Source organism: Falco peregrinus, chromosome 2, assembly GCF_023634155.1.
Source record: "Falco peregrinus isolate bFalPer1 chromosome 2, bFalPer1.pri, whole genome shotgun sequence".
Classification (NCBI taxonomy): Eukaryota; Metazoa; Chordata; class Aves; order Falconiformes; family Falconidae; genus Falco; species Falco peregrinus.
In genome coordinates this window covers 40228356-40250691 of record NC_073722.1, presented here as the reverse complement: position 1 = coordinate 40250691, position 22336 = coordinate 40228356, and the positions used below count along the sequence as shown (strand labels likewise).

Genomic DNA, 22336 nt, shown 5'->3' with positions numbered 1-22336 from the left:
TTGTGTAGGTGGTGCTAAAGCCCTAACAAAGAAAAAGATGTTGTGCAGCTTTGCTGAAATCCTAGTTTAGGCAGCAGAGCTACCGTGGCTTGATGGCACATTGGAGTAACTCTTCTTGGGTCCCAGAGGCCACTGTGGGCAGGGCTGGCAATCAAGAGGAGTTTTATATAGGAAAAATTAGATTGGAGGCAGTAGGATTGCTGCTTTTCAAGAGAAGAATGTACTTCAGTACTAGAGAGACGTATTTCCCTGTTGAAATGAGAACATTCCTGCTTTGATTCCCTTTGTAATTTTGAAATGCCATTTTAACAATTACAGTGTTTTAGAGGGGATTCAATTTAGCCAAGAAAAGGTAAAGTGCAGTTCAAGCAAGATTGTTTGTTAAATCTTTTGTAAAGAGTGGAAGCCAAGCCTGTGATATTGTAAAAGTACATGGTCTAACACCTCCAGGTGTTGCTGGATATCCCGGTAGTTAAGTGCAGTGTAAATTCCTAAAGCCACATGGCAACCCTTTCCTGATAGTGTTTAAACCCTGACACTGGGGAGAAAAAAATTGTTAATTTATGGCTTTTATTTCACCGATAGTGTCCTTTAAAAAGTAAGCTTTAGAAATCTAAAGAGATTGTTAACCCTTTTTAGTGGATATTAGTATTGAGTTCTTATAATGTGGGAAAATACCTTCACTAAAAAGCCAAGCTGTGTCTGGTACTTGAACTTCTGCCATTCAGTGGCACGCTGCTGCTGTGCTGGGGGAGGCTGTACTTTACAGTTGGTCCTTTTTTAAATAAGCTGTGTATAGGTGTTTTTTAATAATAAGAAAATGTGTTGGTGTTGGCACGTAATGCTGTGTAACCCTGTTGCTGTTAAAAGTTGCAGCTCTAAGGTTTAAGGGTGCATAAAATCAGTTTGAAGTAGGTGATGGTTATATATAGCAGTAAGGGAAGATGTGTTGTCTAAAGCCTTCCCAGGACAGCTGTGCCACCAAAGTGCTTTGATGGAGAAAAGGTTTTAACAGTAAAATAAAATGTTGTACTAAGACAGTTAAAAAGGCTCTCCCCGGAATAAAAATGTATAAAAAAATAAATGGCCAGTAGAAATATTTGTTATGGGTTCTTGATATTGAGAATTTTATTGCCAACGATACTAATTTAGATTTGACCTGCTCTGTGTCTCTACCTGTCTGTATATACACACACTCTTCAGTAGTAGAAGTCTCCTAGTCAGACTGTATAGTAGTAGGTAAGTGGATTGTATCATTTAAATTGTAGAGGGCACTGCTAGTTTTCATTCTCATGTTAAACTGTAGATCCAGATTTTTTTTTTCCTGTGTCTAGGCATTTGTAGGAGTCACAAACATATAAAAAGCAACTTGCAGTTAATTTCATTGTCAGCCAGTGTGAATGTTTGACTTGTTCTCTTGGTTTAGGAAACTAGAAATGTAGTTTGAAAAAAAAAATAAAATAAAAATTGGTGTTTTCTGAAGGGTTTCTCTATCTCTGTGGCATTTAATTCTGGTAGCACTGAGAAACACGTATTTTCCTTACTATGTTTTTGCAACACGTAACCTGGCAAAGTTGCTACGAGCGTTATATGATGATGTGTGTTTTCTTTTAATGCCTAAGGTAATAAAACTGGGTATTATATCTACCATTTTCCTTTATTTCTAGCCCAAATCTTTGACTCCATGGGTTGGACTGAGGAAAATCAATGTGTCGTATTGGTGCTGGGAAGACATGTCTCCCTTCACCAACACCCTCCTCCAGTGGCTGCCAGATGAACCAAGCGATGCTGGATTTTGTGGTTATTTAGCTGAGCCTTTCCAGCAGGGACTGAAGGCAGCAACATGTATCAATGAAGTCAATGGCAGTGTCTGTGAAAGGCCAGGTAACAATATCTGACTTGTGTGTCTCATGGGCAGCGGGCTGACTGATGAGCATTTGTATTTTTATATTTTTGTATTTACTGTAAATGTGGCAAGATACTGGCACAGGCTGCCCAGAGCAGCTGTGGATGCCCCATCCCTGGCAGTGTCCCAGGCCAGGCTGGACAGGGCTTGGAGCAACCTGGGCTGGTGGAAGGTGTCCCTGCCCGTGGCAGGGGGTGCAACTAGATCATCTTCATGGTCCCTTCCAACCCAAACTGTGCTGTGATTCTATGGTTTCTTAGAGAGTAAAGAGGATCCCGTTCATTAAATTTACAACTAGCTGTGTCACGACTTTGCCAAAGAAAAGTAGTTCTGAAAGTGTCTTGTGTAGGAGTTTCATGCAGGAATCAGACTTTTCAAGAATAGCTCTACATTTACACTGTTAACTGTAACATGCTTGAAGTACATTATAGTTTAATTATTTTTCTCTAAATTGCATACCTGAATGTGACATTTAGGTTAATTATGGTATGAAGCAATCTCTCATTTAAAAAAAAATAAAATAAAAGCTACTTTCCAATTGAACTCCCTTTTCTCCCCTCCCCTGTTCCGTAGCCAGAGGAGGATTTTATCAAAGTTTGAAATTAATTGGGCAAGACACTTTAGAGATATGAGAACTTTGAAAAAGAAGCTATTTGCTTTTGGGAAAAGTCTTCTGGCTTTGTTGGAACTGCGTATCTTTTGAAATGGCTTGGTCTGTTAACTTTCTATTATAGCTGATTATTTCTGAATACCAATTAGTGCCTCTTTAAGTTTTAAGAAAGTTGGCTGATTACATAAAATTTCTAAGTAAGCTACACCACTTGAAATCATTCTTTGTGTAAGTGCAGGATACATATCCTGAATGTGGAACTTCAACTCAAAATTTTAAATATTTTAACTTCAGCACTTTGAATTGGTTTAAGCTTTAATTTGTTTTTTTATGGTCTGATAACAGACACTAGAAATAGATGGTAAAGTATTGGCCTGCACCAGGAACTTCTGAGTTAGTTCTGCTTTCAGTACTCATTTTATGTATGGAACTGATGAAATAACTTAAAACACATCCCAGTGTTTTATATAACATATAAATATGACTAAAACACAAAACATGAGGTTTCTTCCCAACACTTTGCTTGGGAGGATAGCTAAGGAATGCATCAACAGACCTACAGAGCGATAATGACCACATTCATAACACCACTTAAATTGTTTTCTGTCCACCTTAAAAAGCTTTAACGCTCGTGGAGGAAACATAGTAAGAGAGGTTTTTTTGCAATACTTACTGCATTTCTCATTCACGTTTATGTAAGATATCTCCAGCTCCATCCAGCACCACCACACCACAAATGAAGTGTTTCAGGTCTGTGATATTGAACTGTTTTTCAGCCTGAATAATAGACAGGGCTTTTTGTCTTCTGTCTTTCGGCTCATACGTATTTCTTTCTGAAAGAAAGTTGACTCTTGTCCTCCTGCCCACAGCTAACCACAGCGCCAAGCAGTGCCGCACGCCCTGCGCCCTGCGGACCATGTGTGGGGAGTGCACGAGTGGCAGCTCTGAATGCATGTGGTGCAGCAACATGAAACAGTGTGTGGACTCCAATGCTTATGTGGCCTCCTTCCCCTACGGGCAGTGCATGGAGTGGTACACCATGAGCAGTTGTCCACGTGAGTAATTGCTTCTGCATCTTGACGTGTGGGCTGGAATCTTGTAGTTGCTGACATTCGCTACGATAAGGCATCAAACTGTGCATCAGCTATACTGAATATCTTCTGGACAAAGGTAACAAGTACCTGACCCCCGTGTCTGCAGTTCGGTCCTGCATCACGTAAAGCATTAAACAGAATTAGGTCCCAGTTACGGGAACTATCAATTAAGCTAAATGGCAGATAGTGAAGGCTTTCAAGTGAGATGATGAAATCTCCACTTTTTTTTGCAACGGAGAAGTACTTGTTTCGTTATTTGAATTCCTGTCCTTCAAGTTAATTGTTACATAATTTCATGTGATTAACTTCTTTTTGCCTCTCTTTTATATCTCTTTTATTCACATATGGAGCAATGTAATTTAATATTAGATTGTCTTGTGTAAACCGTAATTTGGATTTGATAGGCTGTTTTATTCTGAAGTATTGTCTGCATGTAGCCCACGGTAGGCATTTCTAACTTATTTTGAATAAGTGGTATTTTTTTTCCCCCATTTAGGTAGATGTGAGCAAACTGCAAAAGATTTATGGTGCTTTGGAATATTACTTTTTGTTTTCAGAACGGGTTGAAATACTCTAGAAATTTAAAAAGTCATCAAACAGTTTTAGAAATTATTTTTATTAATGTTGAATTCTTTAGGAGCCAAGTGTGGACAGGGGAGTTGGGAAGGCCAGGGCTCTTGGGGTAGCAGAGGGGGAGGAGTGCATATTTTCCCCAGGAGGGAAGGTGGGCAGTTTGAGTTGCTGCAGTTGCTCTAGGAACTTTCAGAAGCTGATGATAATAAGCCTGAGTGGCTGCAGGTGTTGCAGAATAAGAAATGGAGGAAATGAGTTTCAGGTAATAGTCAAACATGAGTGTGAACTTCCCATACTGCCAGAGGTCAAAAGTTGGAGGAAGCATCAGGCAGGAGATGAGTAGGCTGAAATAATGGGAAACAATATTTTGCTACTACTTTTGGGTGTTGTGTTTTTTTTTTTTTTTTTTTTTTTTTAAAAAAGGCAAATATTGTCATGGTAAAACATCAAGATAGAAAGTCTGCTCATCTTGTAACATCAAGAATCTACAAAATATTTTTTAAGATGCTATGCAGAAAGGAATGGAAGAACTTTCCTGTATGTAAAGTGTTTGTCACCCCTGAAATAGGGTCCCATTTGAGAAAGGAACAGTTAAAGCATGGCGATAGTATTTTGGGTTTTTTTCCCCCCTGATTTAGCTGATTTCTGGGCCCAGGGGATCTGCATGTGGCACTGTGAGCATCCTAAGAAGACTCATTTTATTCTAGATTTGTATTCTATGCTTTTTGACTCAGATAAATGCTTGAAATAGTGGTGTGTGATATTCTAACATGTGGTAAGAAGAGACTCAAAAGCGAGCGAACAAACTGGTTTTTATCCTTTGCTTCTGGGTGGCTCATTTTATCATATGATCTGTTGTAAATCAGTTGGAGATATTTTGTAGTTGGGAAAGTTAATGTCTGATTTTAGTGGGTGATGCGTAATGGTTAGAAAAATCTTACATGTGTATTGTGAGTTATGAAACAATGCTTACTGATTAATGCAACCTTTGTTATAGCTGTCTTAGATTCTAGAATAAGTAGGCTGATAGGAAATAATATCTATGTGTTACGTGACTATCAGAATAAATATTTACAGATCTGGTGAGATAAATACTTAAGGTTACAAAAGGTGTACAAGCCTTTCTGTGTTTGCTGTTTCCCATGTTTTGGGACAGTGATTTAATCTACAATTTGATGTTTGGGTCTTTTTTTTTATAGCTGAAAACTGTTCAGGCTACTGTACGTGTGCTCACTGTTTGGAGCAGCCCGGATGTGGGTGGTGCACAGATCCGAGCAACACCGGCAAGGGGAAGTGCATCGAGGGCTCTTACAGAGGTCCAGTCAAGATGCCAACCCCATCTGCAATGGGGAAACACAGCTTGGAGCCCGTCCTTAATGTCAGCATGTGTCCGGTGGAGAATAACTATAACTGGTCCTTTATCCAGTGTCCAGGTAAATGAGCAACATGGAATTGTTCAAATGTTTCAGCTGTAGCAACAGTTAAATGCAAGGGGAGAGACTTTTTAAGACTGTGGTGATGTCTGTGTTCCCTCCTGTTAACGGAGGGAGGAAAAGGCCTTGGAAGACAATAAATAACACGTTTTGAGATGGAAAGAGTTATGTGGGTATCCGCAGAGGTTTGCTGTCTGAAGACTTACCTATGCATTATTTACTCCAGTGAAATTTTCCCTTTCTATCTGAACCTTTGCTAAGTTTTTAACTTTTGTTTGTTTATTCATTTTAGGGTTGCTTGAAAGAAAGGCAGTTCTTTCTTTGAAGGTTCATTTAACTGTTAGTAACACTCAGTGACTCTGAAGTAATGTTTTTGACACCAAACATATAGAATAAAATTACTCGGACTGCTGCTAAACCATTTCTTTCCTATTCCTCCCTGTAAATCCATCCCACCAGTTGCATCCAGTCCTGTCTAATATGCATGTAATGTTTTGGAATTCGGTTTCCATGTGTTGCTTTAAATTTCACATTTTTGATACACACCCCCTTTAAGTTCATGTACCACTAGCAGGACTGTGAGAACCTCTTTGGAAGGTGCATGAAATGGTTTCATTCAGCCTCTGCGGAACACAGGCTTCTGAGGCTCTATGTGAAGTGCTATATTTGAGCATAAATACTTGTCCTTTTCTGTTTTCTTCAGCCTGCCAGTGTAATGGGCACAGTAAGTGTGTAAATGAAAGCATCTGTGAGAAGTGTGAAAACCTGACAACTGGCAAACACTGTGAAACTTGCATCTCAGGCTACTACGGTGATCCTACTAATGGAGGAACATGTCAGCGTAAGTGATGCCTTAAGACTTCCTGCGTTGAAGTCTCTGATGTTTTTCACTTCTTACTCATTCCTTTGCTATCTTAACTGAAATTACATCCTGATAATACATTTTTTTTCTTTCCTGTAAGCAAGGCACCATCCTTGTTTTTTCAGATTTAATATAGAGAAACTGCTTGATGAAATTCTTTGACTTTTATTGCTAAAGATAAAGATGATTTTTTTTTACCTCTGTAAACTTTAAATGACCACAGTGAAAAATGTGTGCATTTTAGTGTTTGACGATCCTGGTTTTTTTTTTTTTAAAAAATTAATAGTGTTAATCCCAATGTCCTCAACAATTTTCTGCTTATCTAAATTCCATTTTCTATTACATTTATTTAATGCAGGGGTCCTCAAACTTTTTAACCAGGGGGCTGGCGCGTGGATGCAGTGGCAGGCAGTCATCTGTGGCTGCTTGGTTTCCCCCCCCAACCCCCAGCGGGGTGGGGTGGGGGGTGGGGTGGGTGGGGCAGGGGGTTCTGTAAATACCAGGGACCAGATTGAAGACCTTGGGGGGCCATAGTTTGAGGACCCCTGGTTTAATGTATTGTGTGTTTATTGTTACAATTGTCTGCTTCCTAAAAGGCTTGCCATATTTCACTGAGGAGTTGCCTGGATTTCAGTTGAGGATTAGGTGATCCCTGTTAAAATTGCATTTTAAGTTTATATAGTGCTTTGGGACTCTTTGTCACAAATAACTTTTTTGGTTGTGCAAGATCCAGTTATCAAACTGGGAAAAAAATCTTTTTTGAAGGACCAATACAGGTAATACTGAAAAAGGAACATGTAAGATATGGTGTTTTGCCCTTGAATCGTGCAACATTATTTTGAAGTACTGTGTATTTCGTAGTGTTGTAGCATGGGGAGACCCACTGCAAACCAGAGTCCAGTTGTGATAGGTGATATGCAGGTGTGAGGGAGGGTGCTTCATGTTCTGAAGAGCTTTAGTGGGGTATAGTTAGGGGGAGTGATATAATTAGGTACAGTGATGGAAAAGGTTAGAACAGAAATAACATAGTTCAGTGTCAGAGTAGTACCAGTACTTCAATGAAGTGAGTGTGGATGGTTTGTAGGCATTCCAGAAGAAATAGGTGAAGGCGATTAATGAGGGGACATTGATGACTGAGTTGCTCCTTCCAAGTATGGTGACAATCCAGTAGAAAATATTTGGAAAGTCATTTAGTATGTTTACTGCAATCATCGACCTTTTGGATGGAGAAGAGTCAGTTGCTGGAGCATGAACATCCTGTTTCCTAAAGCAAGAGCAAGTGGGTGACGTTTGAGGCTATGAAGAAGAACCTCCCAGCAGACAGGTTCGAGGAAGGGTGTGAAAAGATTACAGATGGGGACAGGGCTGCCTTAAAAAAAACGGTGTTGCAGTGGCTGGGATATGAAATTATGACAGCACAACGGCATGGGTACAAAGGAGAAGGTGCATCTCTGACACTTTATTTCAGAACATTATCTGAGAGATTAAATAGCACTGATACTTGTAAACTCATTTCGTGTAAAGATAATTTGAAGTGCAGGAATGAATAAATTGAGGCTGAATTGGCCTGAAAAAATACATAAGTCTACTCTGAGCATTCAGGTTTAATCACTGGATCACAATGTGCCTTTTGATATTTGTTGCTTTTCTGTGCATGTGGAAATTGAGGGTAAGTTACTTTGGACTCTTTCGCATGAGGATTGTCCAAAAATAGTTTGTTGTTGAGATAATGAATGATAGACTAAAGTCATCCAGATGCCTGAAAAAGAAATCAGAAAATGTGTTGAGAGGCTGTGGAACAGCATTCATTCATTATCTGATGAAACCAGTAGCTCATGTCAAAAGTGCTTTGCTCTCAAGTGCTTTGGGCCCAGGTTTTTAATTTGCTGTGATTTAACGCCATTTACTGTGAAGGTGAAAGAATGAGGAAAACAGGAAGCTGGGCAGAAAGACCGAGGTGGATCGGAAGAGGGACAGCAAGAGGAAATGCTATCTGATGCAGCCAGAGCGACTGCCAGCCATTAGTAATTTTTGCTCAGTGAAAAGGTTTCCAGAGGGGAATTCTTCAGATAAGGATTGGCTGATGAGCCACAGAGCCAGCTGATGAGCCAGAGAGCCAGCTCCTGCTTTTTCCCTTCTCTGAGCCATGGTCCCTCCTTCCTTTCCCATTAATGATGCGCTGATTCCACTCTTTTTGTGCGTTTAGGTGTAATGTTGTGTTCCGCACTGTTTATAGAGCCTGCAGTCACATCCGTGCTGGAGATGGTTGTTGGTACACTCCATCCTGAGACAGAAACAGCCATGTGTTTGTGCACTTAGTGCCGAGTGCGAGTCCTTGTGCAGATCTAGTGTTAGCCCAATGACGTTGGCAGTGTGGGGACCATAAATATCCTCAAAATCACAAATATTCAGTGCTGGAAAAAGTGTTAGTGTTTGGTGTTTTCCATTCTGCAGAGCCAACAGGAGTTTGAGCAGCACTGATAGCAGTAGTGGTTCAAACAAGTAAGGCTATACAGAGCTGGAAATTGTAGCGCTGGGGTTCAAAAGCCAGTGAAGAATAAGAAGAGTGGATGGAATAAGATGCCTTTTCCTGCTGCTCTGTGCCAGCAGGGCAGGTGAACACTGCTATATTGCTGGCGTTGAAAAAATTTTGACAAACTGCAGTTCTTTCTCTGAAAGAATTGTTTGCATATCATCATAGGCATTGGTGTTTGCAGAGCTAGGCAGATATTAACTAAATGGTAGCTAAATTACTCCTCAGCAGTTGCTTTTAGGAAGTGTCCAATGTAGAGAGCTGTTAATCGGGAAGGGCAGGAAATGCAGCACATCAAATGTAAAAATAGCTGCAAGGTGCTTTCTCTGCATTCAGGTTTTTTTGAGTTTTCTGATTGAGGTTTCACATGAAAATATGCTAGCGGTAGATAAGAAAGTTATTTGCAAGAGAACGGAAGGCACTATTATGCCTGAAATCAGATTGCTGCTGTGGCAGTGCTTCTGAACACCTCTGTGGAGCATTTGCTGGTGGCCCACGATGAGCTGCTGGTGCCGTGGTCCTGCCTGCTCTCCCCTCCCAGGGCCGCACGGGCACCTTGGCAGGCAGTTAAAGCACTTGGCATGGAAAAAAGGTGTTGGGCAGGTGGGTGATGCAGTTGCCGTTGAGAAGCCAGACTGGTACAAATGCAGGAAGAGGAGCAATGATCCAGGCCTGTGACCGTCTCTGAATGAGTCTGTGACCCATGGTTTGTAAAGAAGGAGTCTCGCTGTAAGGTGGTTCGTTGTCAGACTGTTACCATGCTTCACAGTCACAAAGCCATTTTCAACAATTTTGGCTTTCTGCTCTAGCGTCAGACTGGAGGAGAATTTTTGGTTTTAGACTCCAGCAAGGGTGTCTTGTTAATACTTTGTTTCCAAACTTCATAGCTGTTTGAAAAGCAATGAGAAAATTTCTGTTTGTGCATATTCCAGTCCTTTAGTGAATGATCTCCAGTTATGGGGCTGATAGGAAAATGAACAAATAAATAGATTTGGTTGATTTAAATAGAGATATTTGAGTGTTCAGTCTTCTTAATAAGCATGTGGCTAAAGGGCAGGATGAGGAAGCATTAATGTTGGTGCTCAAGATACTGTTATCTGCATCTAAACAACATGAAATTTGAAATTTCTCCTAATTTTTATGTATGGTAATTTTGAATATTGATCAAATTTCATTCTGCTAACCTTTTGCAAAGCATAAGGAAGGAAGTACAGGACATTCTCAATAGTATTAAAAATTCTTTTTTTAAATTGCCACTAATAAGAAGGGTGTTTGCTTCACAGAATATAATTATTTTGTCAAATCTTCATTTAGTCTACTTGTTCCCACAATAGGCCTTTATGCTTCTTCGTATTTTGTTCCGTGTTGCTGCTAGGAAACCACTCATCCACATCAGAGAAGCACAATTAAGTGTCCCTGATACAATATAGCTTCCATTACATGCCAATATAAAGAAGACATCAAAAGGTTTCATAAAATAAGGTCCAAGGTTGGCAAGGATATTCAGGATGGGGACTTTATGTCTAAGAATCTGCTGGTATGTTGAGTAGCATATGCCATCTTAATGAGAAGACGTATATCTTCTTAATGACAAGGCACCAGCTTTTAAAGCATACTATTTCCAGAAAGCTCAGGGACCACAAATGAGGGATCTTCTCTTGGTGTACTTTTTCCAGTTTTATATTGTACACTCTCCCATGCACAGCTCCAGATGAATGCGCCTTCCCATTCATCGGTAGAAATTCTAAAAAGCATCTACCTTCTGGGAAAAGTTATTATATCCATTCTTTTAGTTATAGTGAACATTATATCAAAGGTAACTGCTTGTGTTGGTTTTGTTGTTTGTTGGTTTGGGTTTGGTTGGTTTTTTTTTTTTTGCAAGTACCTTCTCTACTTCTTTATGAATAAAGGTCTCAAAGTGTGTCAACATTAGCATTTTAATTTGAATCGGGAACATTCTTTTGAAGCAAATCTCATGTGTGTTCCCCAGTGTCATAACTTGGTTTGCATCTCGAGCAAGCTCAGAGTATATAAGCTGGCCTGGTTTTGGGCATACCATAAACCTGGTGTTGTCTAGGGGTGTGCTGATTTGCTTCAACCACGACTCGGTGGCATTCAGCTTATGAGACCAAGCTAAAGGTATTCTAAAGTATATTGGGGCACATGCTCCAAACCACTTACGGTATGGGCATGGTATTCTTAGCACCAGTCATTTTACACTGCAGATACACTGACATTGTTGCTAATGACACCATTTTCTCAAAAGCCTATTTATTTCTAGAAAAAGCCCTAAAAGCATCATGAGCTTTGCTTGATTTGGAAAAATAGTTTTCTCTCAAAGAGTTTTGAGTTTGACTGAAATGTGTTAGCAAGCCCAAAACTGTCTCAAATGTTGTCATTTTCTTACCAGTTATGACATCCCTAGTGCTGTCTAACGAGAGGAAGTTAAACAAATTGTTGAAGCTAAAAAGCACAGTCTGATCATGATTTCATACAAAACATCAGTCCTGGAGCTGCACTCACTCAGTTTTGACACATGGTTCTATTTTTGGCTGCCTTCTGTATCACAAAGAAACCAAAGAGTACCAAATGGGTTTTCATATGCACTTTAATTGTTGATGTATCTCAGTTTGGCAACTAAGGGACTTAATTGCTATCGAATCTGTTTCTCTTGCTTCATTCAGCATTGCATTTTTTTCCCCCTCTGCTCAACAGCTTGCAAGTGCAACGGCCACGCGTCTGTCTGCAACACAAATACAGGGAAATGTTTCTGCACCACCAAGGGGATAAAAGGAGACGAGTGTCAACTGTGAGTTCATTTGACTTTGTTATTTGAAATCAAAGGGCCATGCACATACCAGCATGCAACCCCTACATTTGTTAATAATTGTATTTATGAAGTCTCTGCTCACCTCTTCCTGCTGACAGTTGACTAACTCAATGACGGTGCAGCTGACTGTGCTTCCCTTGGGGGGAGTAACATGAACAAACTGATTTCCTGAAGATTTCCATTTTTAAGAACATTTCAACTGGGAATGTCATGCAGAAGGGATGGGGTGAAAAAATAATGTCCCCGCCCCCCAAACTGTACATACCACTTTGCTTTATCCCTCAATAGTTTCATTTTAATTGGTAGATTTTTACTGTCTGTGTGCTCTGATGCTCTTCTGGGGGAGTGTAAATATATCTGAAATAAGTCTTGGACATGCAAGCATTTTAATGGAGCAGTTTCAGAGCAACAAATTTGCTGGAGGTTTCTCTGTAACGTAACAGAAATGCTTTTAGTGTAATGTTAGTGGAAATAATTTCATTCCAAATCATTTCATTGCCAGGTTTATTTTTCAAGTGTTGCTTACATGAGTAAATGTTTATAGGGCTAGATCCTGGAATAGCCATAAATGTAAATGGAAACTTTAGTTTTTGATTGTAGTAATCCAGTTCTGTACATTGTGCAGAGCTAATAAATACATTCAAAGTGGTTGCAAAGGTTAATATCCAGAATTTTATATTTCTTTTTTACTTGATACTACTTTGACTTGTGGGAATTGTGGAATTTCTTTAGCAGCCCAGTATAGCTCAGACATGCATTTTTTATTTTTAATTCTGTACTGTTATCGGCACAGGTGGTGTTTTCTGATTTTTAGTACCTGGGAATAAATAGAACTGAAAAAAATAACCATTTTTTAAAAAAATATGTATTCTTTTTAGGTGTGAAGTCGAAAATAGATACCAGGGAAATCCACTTAAAGGAACGTGTTACTGTGAGTACTCTAGGGATTTTGTTTGGAGATAAAAAATGTGTTTGAAGTTTAAAACACCTTATTTAAAACCAGTTTTAGTTGCATCAGCATCTGTTTAAAATACAGGGGATTAAGGGAAGGACTAAAAAATAGTTTTAAACAACTTCACAAAAGTATTGTTTAAAGGGAATGAAAATACGGTTCTTGATAAGGTACGTGTGATGATTGATGATTGGATCTTTCAGCACAAACTTTGTTTTTCACATGACTTTGAAATGAATTCTGGTCTTCTGGAGAATACTCTAAAATACATACCTAATAAGTCAAAACCAAAGCATGTCTTCAGAGTTTTTGTAAGTGCAAAATACTGTTGTTTTTAAAAAAAAAAAAATCCATGCCATGTTAGAATGGGTAAGGTTTCAAAGTTTCCATGTTTCCTCTGAAATGAACAGTTGGATTCCCATGCAATTTGAGAGGATACTTTGCCAAGATTCAGATTACTTAATGGAAACTCTCCAGCTTCTGTTTGCAAATATTAGCAATCAGCACACTGGCAGGCATGGATAGATTTAATCTTAAATTAGATAAAGATGCAAGTCTCAAGTAGTACTTTTGTGCAACACAGAGATTATGAGCATGCTGCTGTGTTTAGCAAATTTGAATTCTGCTAGCCTAACCAAACAAGGACACTAATGGCTTCTCCTGAATCTCTTTGCAAGGATGACCTAATTCATTGCTGCTAATGGCAGGGGTGGTTAAGTGGGCAAAAAGGGGAAAAAGACAGAATTTTACAACTCTTACAGGAACAACCTCATGCTATACAGATTCACTCACTTGATTTTCTTCCTTGAAAATTTCTTAGTGCTTCATAGGAGTTGTGGGTAGACGTCAGAAGGCTGGCTGGCTTGTGTCTATCCAACAAGTGATCTCCAGGAGGCGATAAGAGAAAAATTAACACCTGGTCTATAGATTTGTATTTATTATTGCTTGGAATATCTCTTGATAGCTTTGAGAATATATACAAGTTGTAGAAACATTTAGGTTGGACAAGACCTTTAAGATTGTCGAGTCCAAATGTTAACCCAGTCCAGTGCTTTGACAACCCTTTTGGTGAAAACATTTTTCCTAATATCCAATCTAAACCTCCTCTGGCACAATGTGAGGGTGTTTTCTCTTGTCCTGTTGCTTATTGCTTGGGAGAAGAGACTATTATGCGTACTTGTTCTCTTTTCCAAACCAGTAAGGATCAACTTTTGATTAATGAAAGGATACTGAGACTGGTGGATGTCTCTCAGAAACTGGTTGTGCACTGTTGATTAACAGAGAGATGACACCCCAGCCCTAGGCAGACATGAGCATAGGAGGGCACACAGGCAGACCAAAAACTGGTCTGGGCATGATGTGTTTCAGAGTGAGATGGCAGTTGGGTTCATTAACAAGCAGCTGCTCAGTAGAAATTCTCCCTGTAAAGTCCCGTGTTGTACAGAAGCTTAGAATATGTGGAAGTTTGTCCCTCCCAAATTTTTCTGGTATTCTTTTAGAACACAGAGGTATTGCAGTATGGAAAAAGAAAACGTCTTGGCATGTTTTTTACAATGTGTAGGTATGAACATTCATTTAGGTTAAGTCTGGAGTCTGTTGCCTGGAAAATTGAAGGTGCCTCTTTTCCCCCTCAGGCTCAACTTAAAAAGAGGGGTTTCTGCCCCTTTTACGTTGGTGTCATTCATAACAGTGTGGTGACTCCTAGTTGTGCTCTCAGTTGCAAGAAACACTTCAGCATCATCATGCCTTGCTTTGCAGAAGTTTATTTCAAAGCATGGAATAACTTTCTCTCCTCATTCCTTACAGATACTCTTCTCATTGACTATCAGTTTACCTTCAGCCTTTCTCAAGAGGATGATCGCTATTACACAGCCATCAACTTCGTAGCAACACCCGAAGAGGTAAATTCCCTACTTTTCCTTTAAACTTCATCCTTTGGGTCTATGTTTGTCTTCTCTTGGCCATGGAGATAATGAATTGTTACAGTTCTGTGAATCTCCAGACGTAGCCTCATAATGTGGCATGTGTGTCGAGTTCCATAAAACAACCAGAACTTTTTGCCCCCAGCTTGGCCATGCAGTTTCAAATCTTCGTGGTAAAATTTCATAAGGAACCACAGCTGATTGTTTACAGTTGTTGGAACAACCTCTGAGCTACTCTAGATTTGCTTATTGTTCACCCCATACTTTGTGTCTCAATTCTTCTGTTCTATTCAATGCATGTGACTTGTTTTATTCTTTATTACACTTTACTTGGGGAGGAGAATAAAGAAAATGTAAATAATATTTTTCTTGATTTATTTTCTTCGTGTAAATAACAAATTCCAAGATATTTTTTTTAGTGAAGATTTGCTAGGAAACGCTAAAATTGGTTGTCCTACAAATGGGTTGTGTTTTGTTCTTTCCTCCCGCCCCAGCAAAACAGAGACCTGGACATGTTTATCAATGCATCTAAAAACTTCAACCTCAACATTACTTGGTCCACAAGTTTTGCAGGTAAAATGAGTATGAACTAAGTTGCTTGGTAGCTTGTTTCAGTTAACAGTTTCTGACAAATGCAAATTTAGTTGGGGAAACATTTGTGTTTTTTTTTTAAACTATGAACTTGTTAGGTAATATTCTTAAATGTTGAGCCTGGGGGCAGAGGTAAAATGTTAAAAAGAACTATGTTTTTACATCTTAATAGTGTATTCTGGGAACATTGAAGGTGCAGATTTTATTTTTATAACGTAATATTTTGGCATACAGTGATTTTGATAGTGCAATGCAACTTAAAATAGTAGTGTTCGAATGAATAGTTACTTTTATAACCTTAGAATTCAGGGTGCTTTTCCCTTTTGTTTGCCATTTAAAATGCGCATTGAAACATTTTTTTCTTGCTACTTTTTAACATTTGAAAACAGCTGGCACACAGGCTGGGGAGGAAATTCCAGTTGTTTCAAGAACCAATATAAAAGAATACAAGGACAGTTTCTCCAATGAGAAATTTGATTTTCGCAACAATCCAAACATCACTTTCTTCGTTTACGTCAGCAATTTCACGTGGCCGATAAAAATACAGGTAGGAACTGTTAAAGTGTGTATAATTATTTAAAGTATTTTTTTCTCAAGCAATGTGGCAGTTAGGTGTGCTTTGTGTTGTCCCAGCTGAACCAGGTCTCAATATAATCCTGCAGCAGACAAAAGGTTTGATGTTCCTGCTTAAGAGCAAGAAGGTGCATCATCTTCTGATGTTGCCTCAGCCTAGTGGATCTAAAAATGTGCTGTGAAATGAAGTGGGATGCTTGCTTATTAACAGGACTGTGTGCTAATGAGGTCTCTGACCTTAAATGTGTATATATTGATGTTGAAGAAAACAAAGATACAGCCAAAAACCAAGCCTGGAATAAGAAAACAGAGAAAATGTTCTCAGTGTCTCTTTTTTACATCTTATTCTGAAAAAGCACAGCCTGAGGACCACCCTCCTTTCTCGTTGTGCTGCCCAAGACTGGTAGTACCTGCAGAATAAGCTGAAGCTCATTCTTTCCCTTAATGCAGTGCAGTCAGTTACACACATTGCCTGGGGAGTCACACTGACTGTGATGATAAGGCCAGTGCTGAAGAAGGAGTGGATGAAGCTTGGTGGATCAGGAAAACACTCATAGATCACAGGCTGCAATCACAGAGACTCTGCAACTGCTGCTGCAGCTAATAATTCAGAGAAGCCTTGGCCACCTTCTTGCTCTGGGCTAAGTCAAGTATCAAGCTGCAGTGTACTTGAGAGTGATAACAGGAGCCTTTTGAAGGACAAAAGTACTTCTGGGTCTGGAACAGAGCTCAAATGAGGCTCTGTATATTTAAATTCTACCTTTTTTAAGAAGCTTGGTCAAATGTGGGAACCTGAATTCTTCCATCTTCACCCTTACTCAGTCAATTATTATCTGAAAGCTCACAACTTCGCATTAATTCACTTGATACTTCAGACATATCAGTCACACAGACTCACCGTAGGGGTCATTTCCAGCAGACATAATGCGTGTGATAATACTGAGCAGGGAAATGAGGTCCACCTGGAGAAAAGGTCCTTAAGCTATAGGGTTATTTTTTGAGGTATTTCCTGAACTTTTTTTTAAAAAAACTGGAATATTTTTTAAATGTCTGTGCGTCACCTTCTGGTAAAGGTGGTGGGTTTCAAGTACTTGGGAAACTTTGTCTTGTTCATTGCAGGTTGGTGGATTTGATAAGCTGACTTTGGACTGCATTTTGTTCTTTTTAATACCATTTAAAATACTGGTAATCATTTCGGTAATCATTTCCCAGCTAGAGAGTTCTTATTTTACAAGTTGGTAAAGTCTTAGTTCATTGTCAAGTCCTAATTTTTAGATATGGGAAAGTCTGCAAGAGCTGCAAGGTAAAACCTTTATGTCATTGGATACTCAAGCAGCAAGTAGTAAGCCTCATTGTTTTCATTTAAGATAAGTACTGCTTTTGGGAGAGAAAGTAACGTCCTGCGTACAAAGGTGGGCAGTTGTCAGTGATTTCTTTAAATATTCAGGCTTCTCTTTTATCAAATTGGTAATCATGGGAGTAAAAAAAATAATTACATTTTAACTTACAGGTTGTGTTGGCGGATAGTCTACTTTCCATAATCAGTGCTGGCCTGTACCTTACTCTGGTGTATTTATTTGGTATTTTTTGACACAGAACTTTGTGTTAAGACTTTGTAGATGTTTAAGAACAGTGATGTCTCCTGTCGCTTAAGCTCTCCTGTGTTTATTCTAGTCTCTACCCTACCTGTGCTTACAGTGAATTTCTGCTAGCTTTTCCTATGCGAGCGTTATCATTGAGTTTAACTGTCCCCTCCATCTCTTGTTTGGCAGCTAGGTCTCCTGCTTTCCCTGGATGAATTTGGGCAAGTCATAACCTCTCTCAGCCTTTAGTGTGTATTTGTTTGCTTAAGCAAGACAAACCCTCATCATCTTGTCCTATGAAACAGGTTTTTCAGGTTCAGTTGCCTCATTTGTTTTTCCCCTGCACTCTCTTGTATTAATCTGGCCTGTACAGTTTTGTGCGGCCATGCATAAGGTCATGGAGATCAAGTCTCGCCATTGCTTTGTACAGCGGTATTTCTAGCTTCTTTATAGAACTTTCTAGGTCCTTTTGTGGCAGTATTATAGTTTGCTCATAGTCATAGCCACAGCAATCAATAGTCCTTATTCATTTTAATATGGACTATACACCCTGTTCTTTCACATCCTTGGTTTCCAACTGATGAGATCCCAGTCTTGATAGCAAACGTTCTTCTCAGTCCCTAACGGCATCATAAAATGTTGTCTCACTGCTGTTACTGGATGATATTGCCAGTCCTGAAGGTCATCTAGCTGTTCTCCTGTGTGGCTCTTTTCCATGTTTTTATTAATGATCCCCTTGAACATTGTCAGCAGATTGTGATGTTAGCACACTTCCTTTTTGGGCCTGTGTCACTAAGAAATATATCAAAGTCTGTCCAAATGCCATCTTTGAACCAACTTCTGTCCTCTTTAATCACTACGATTCTTGAAATAATCTCTGCCATCTTTATCTTGCCCAGGAATTTCCAGTGTATTGATATCCATAATGAAATTTTGATTAGCTCAGCTCTGCTGCCTGGGTCTATATAATTAATAATTTTTGCATACATAAAATAGAATCATAGAATCATTTAGGTTGGAAAGGACCTTCAAGATTATCAAGTCCAACCATTAACCCAGCACTGCCAAGTCCAGCGCTAAACCATGTCCCTAAACACCGCATCTACATCCTTTTTAAACATTTCCAGGGATGGCGACTTCACCACATCCCTGGGCAACCTGTTCCAGTGCTTGACCACCATTGCAGTGAATAAATTCTTCCTTATTTCCAATCTAAATCTCCCCTGCTGCAGCTTGAGTGTGTATCCTCTGTACTATTGCATGTTGCTTGGGAGAAGAGACCAAACCCCATCTTGCTACAGCATCCTGTCAGGTGGTGGGCTGGTGTAGCACAGACTACTGTTGTACACGCTATTGCTTGTTGATTTCAGTTTTTAATTTACTACTTCAATTCTTTTATTCAAAGCTTGTCCCAAAACTTTGCATACTGTTGAGGTCCTGGGAGCATGAATATCTAGATTCTCCCTTCTCCTCTAAATACGAGTTCTAATTTTTCCGTAATGCCATGCTCAGCTGGTAGATTGGTTTAACAGCCTTGCTACCACAGGTGTTACTTCATGTGCCATTTCTTTTGGAGTGCTGGGATGCACGCTGACTGCTTTCACTGACTTTGAACACATTGAAACATTTGAGTTCTGTCTCCACCTTGGTTATATATCTTTCTATAACCTCATTCCCATTAGACACTTTGCCTTGCACCTGTGTTCAGTGTCCCTGTCATTAGTGAAAACTCCAGATTAGTTTTAGGAATGCAGCTGATTAATTTAATTTCTTGCCTATCCTTACAGTATACGATCTTCCCTTTCCCTTTCTGGTCATCTTTACTCATATGGCTGAAATGTCTCTTGCTGTTTTGTTTATCAATTGCTGAGGTCTAGCACAGCTTGAAATTTGGCAGTTCTTTTATCTCTGTGCTACTGGTTGGCTTCTAAGACATTGCTAATGAATCCTTTCCTCTTTGTAATACGTGGAGCCTTTAATTGTTCCTAATGTGCTTTTCGGGGTTAGTTCTGAGGATGCAGCTTTCAAATAGTTTTGCATCTTTGACCTGAGAGATAGACTTAGATGGCTGCTTTCCCATTCCTTATCTCCTTAGTCCACTTGATTTTACTGTCTTATTTAAATTATTATTTATTCATTTAATTCATTTTATTTATTTAATTATTTAATAAAATTAAAATTAATTAATTACGTTTATTTATTATTTAATAAAAGCTAAAGAGTGAACTTTTAATAAAAGCTAAAGTGTGAACTTTGTTTCTTTTACAACACTTACGTTGTTTTAGCCTTAATTTAATATGAATGTGCTTGTGTGCACTCAATCCAAGGTAATTTTATATCACCAGCTCTTTTTAATGTCAAATTATTTCTTTGCCAAAACAAAGTCTAAAATAGCATCAGCTCTTACTGGTTCAGAGACCCTTTTTGTGAAGAAGTCTGGCAGCAATTTTATATCCAGGAATACGTGTTCCTTATGATTTCTATTAGTCTGCTCTTCAGTTCATAGCTAAGAAACTTTTTTCCCCAAATTGATGTTTTTCTGTCATTTTTCTCTGAATACCTATTTCATGTTTAATGTCTCGGTCCTTTCTCATGTGTGCAATAGCAGTTCTTTGTTACTTTGCTGCAGCTTTGTCATTCTTCTCCAGGAAGCCCACCTGCACGTCCTTTTGCTGGAGATATTTTTGTAGCTCAGCATATGCATGCTTTCCTCCTTTCTCACAGGAGCCTAGCAGTGTTGTTCGTTTGAGTGTGAGATAAAACCAGTTTTCTTCTGCATTCATTAACAACTGTTGGAGACCTGTCTGCATTTTGCATTCCTGAACGTAACAAACGGTGTGGTCTGCTTCACAGAATCCCAGAGAGGTTGAGGTTAGAAGGGGGACCTCTGGAGGTCATCTGTTCCAGCATCCTGCTCAAACAGGGACCCACTTGCCAAGGGACTTGAACAGGCAGTTTTTTAAGATGTCCAATGGTGGAGAATCGACAACCTCCCTGGGCAACCTGTGTGAGTGCTTGGTCACCCTCACAGTAAAAAAGTGTTTCTTGGTGTTCAGAGGGACCCTCCTGTGTTTATGCACAGTGCCTCTGGTCCTGTCACTGGGCACCACTGGCAAGAGCCTGGCTCTGTTCTCTTTGCATCTTCCCTTCAGGTGTTTATATACATTGAGATGTACCCTGAGCCTTCTTTTCTCCAGGCTGAGCAGTCCCAGCTCTCTCAGCCTTCCTTCACAGCAGAGATGGTCAAGTCCCTTCATCATCTTTGTGGCCCTTTGTTGGACACTGTCATAGAATCATCCTGTATGTCCATGTCTCTCTTGTACTGGAGAGTGTAGAACTGGACCCAGTACTCCAGATGTGGTCTTGCCAGTGCTGAGTAGATGAGAAAGGACCACCTGCCTCACCCTGCTGGCAATACTCCATGCATGGTAAGCAAGTACCATTGACAGTCTTTGCAGCAAGGGCATGTGTCTGGCTCATGTTCAATTTGGTGCTCACCAGGACTCCCAGGGCATTTCCTGCCAAGCTGTTTCTCAGCTGGGTGGCCCCCAGCACATGCTGGTGCTGAGGTTATTACTCCACAGGGGCAGAACTTTGCACTTCCCCTTGTTGAACTTTACAGGGTTCCTGTTGGCCCATTTCTCCAGCCTGCCAAGGTCCCAATGGATGGCAGCATGACCCTCTGGTAATCAGCCACTCCTGCCAGTTTGATGTCATCTGCAAACTTGCTGGGGGTACACAGCTTCATCATCCAGATCATTAATGGAGATGTTAAATAGCATCAGACCCAATATTGATTCTTGGGGTACACCACTAGCTATTGGCCTCCAACTAGACTTCATGCCACTGGCCACTACCCCCTGGATCCCTCACCTTTCCATCCCACTTCACTGTATCCTCATCCTGGCCCATATTTGCTAGGTCTGCCCTTGTGAGGGGTGTCCTGTCTTCTTCATAAGGTGCCTGTAACCATATAGATCTGCTTTTGGCTGGTATCACACTGTACTTGCAGTCCATTCACCATCTGGTGTAACAGCTGTCAGATTTGATACCCCATGAAAGCTTTTCCACACTGGATGCTAAGACTCTACAGTTGAACATTACGCTTCTCACACCACCCAGGTGTACTGCTTTAACTAATTTCTTTTCCCTTGCCATTCTGATGATGTTTTTCAGAGCAGGTGATGAGTAGGAGATTGTATTACAAAAAGTAATGGTTCCATAGAGGAAAAAACTAGGCAAAAGTCAGTAAAAAACGTATTACTGGTCTCTAGGAGTCACTGTGTCCTTTCAGGTCTTGTGCAATCTGCCATGGTGGATTGAGCTGCCCTCAATTGCCCTTAATTGCAGTCTGTGTTCCTACCTCTCCTTTCTGTACCTCTTCCCTATTTGCTTTCTCTGTTTTTCTTTCCTTTTTTGTAAAGTCTTGGCTCTCTGTAGAAGTTTATCTTCAATAAGGTAAAATAGAAGATGAATCATGGTGTGGATTTTTGGGACAAAGACTTCCTAGCAGTGAATCCTTGACTGGGGTTCACTACAAGTTTTAAAATAGAGCCATGGGGTGACTTCTCACTTCTTGACCTCTGTGCTTTCCTGACTGCTTTCTTCAGCACTTATCTCATGCTGTTTCTTCTCAGGAATAGTTTTTACTTCGACCTTTCCCATATTTCCTCTCTTCTTTTTCTAAGTGATGTCCCTTATTTCACTGCATAAAATAAACCCAACTGCACTTGGGTTTAGTCCTTCAGGGCAAGCTGACTCATTAATTAAAACTACATGTTGCAGTATGGCTGGGATGCAGACTGGGTTTTTTATCTCAGAGACTGCATCCCACAGTTTTGCTCATTGCAGTTACACTATTAAATTTCTTGCAG

At 39.8% G+C, this 22336-nt stretch overlaps 1 protein-coding gene across 1 annotated transcript in view; it reads left to right on the top strand.

Annotated features, from left to right (window-relative positions):
- ATRN (attractin) overlaps positions 1 to 22336 on the top strand; it is a 157050-nt gene that overhangs the window by 72333 nt on the left and 62381 nt on the right. Inside the window, 9 exon segments of the mRNA XM_055794613.1 lie at positions 1668 to 1884; positions 3386 to 3571; positions 5383 to 5616; positions 6320 to 6457; positions 11727 to 11820; positions 12720 to 12772; positions 14600 to 14694; positions 15210 to 15288; positions 15696 to 15853. Of these exon segments, the coding sequence (XP_055650588.1) occupies positions 1668 to 1884; positions 3386 to 3571; positions 5383 to 5616; positions 6320 to 6457; positions 11727 to 11820; positions 12720 to 12772; positions 14600 to 14694; positions 15210 to 15288; positions 15696 to 15853 (1254 nt within the window).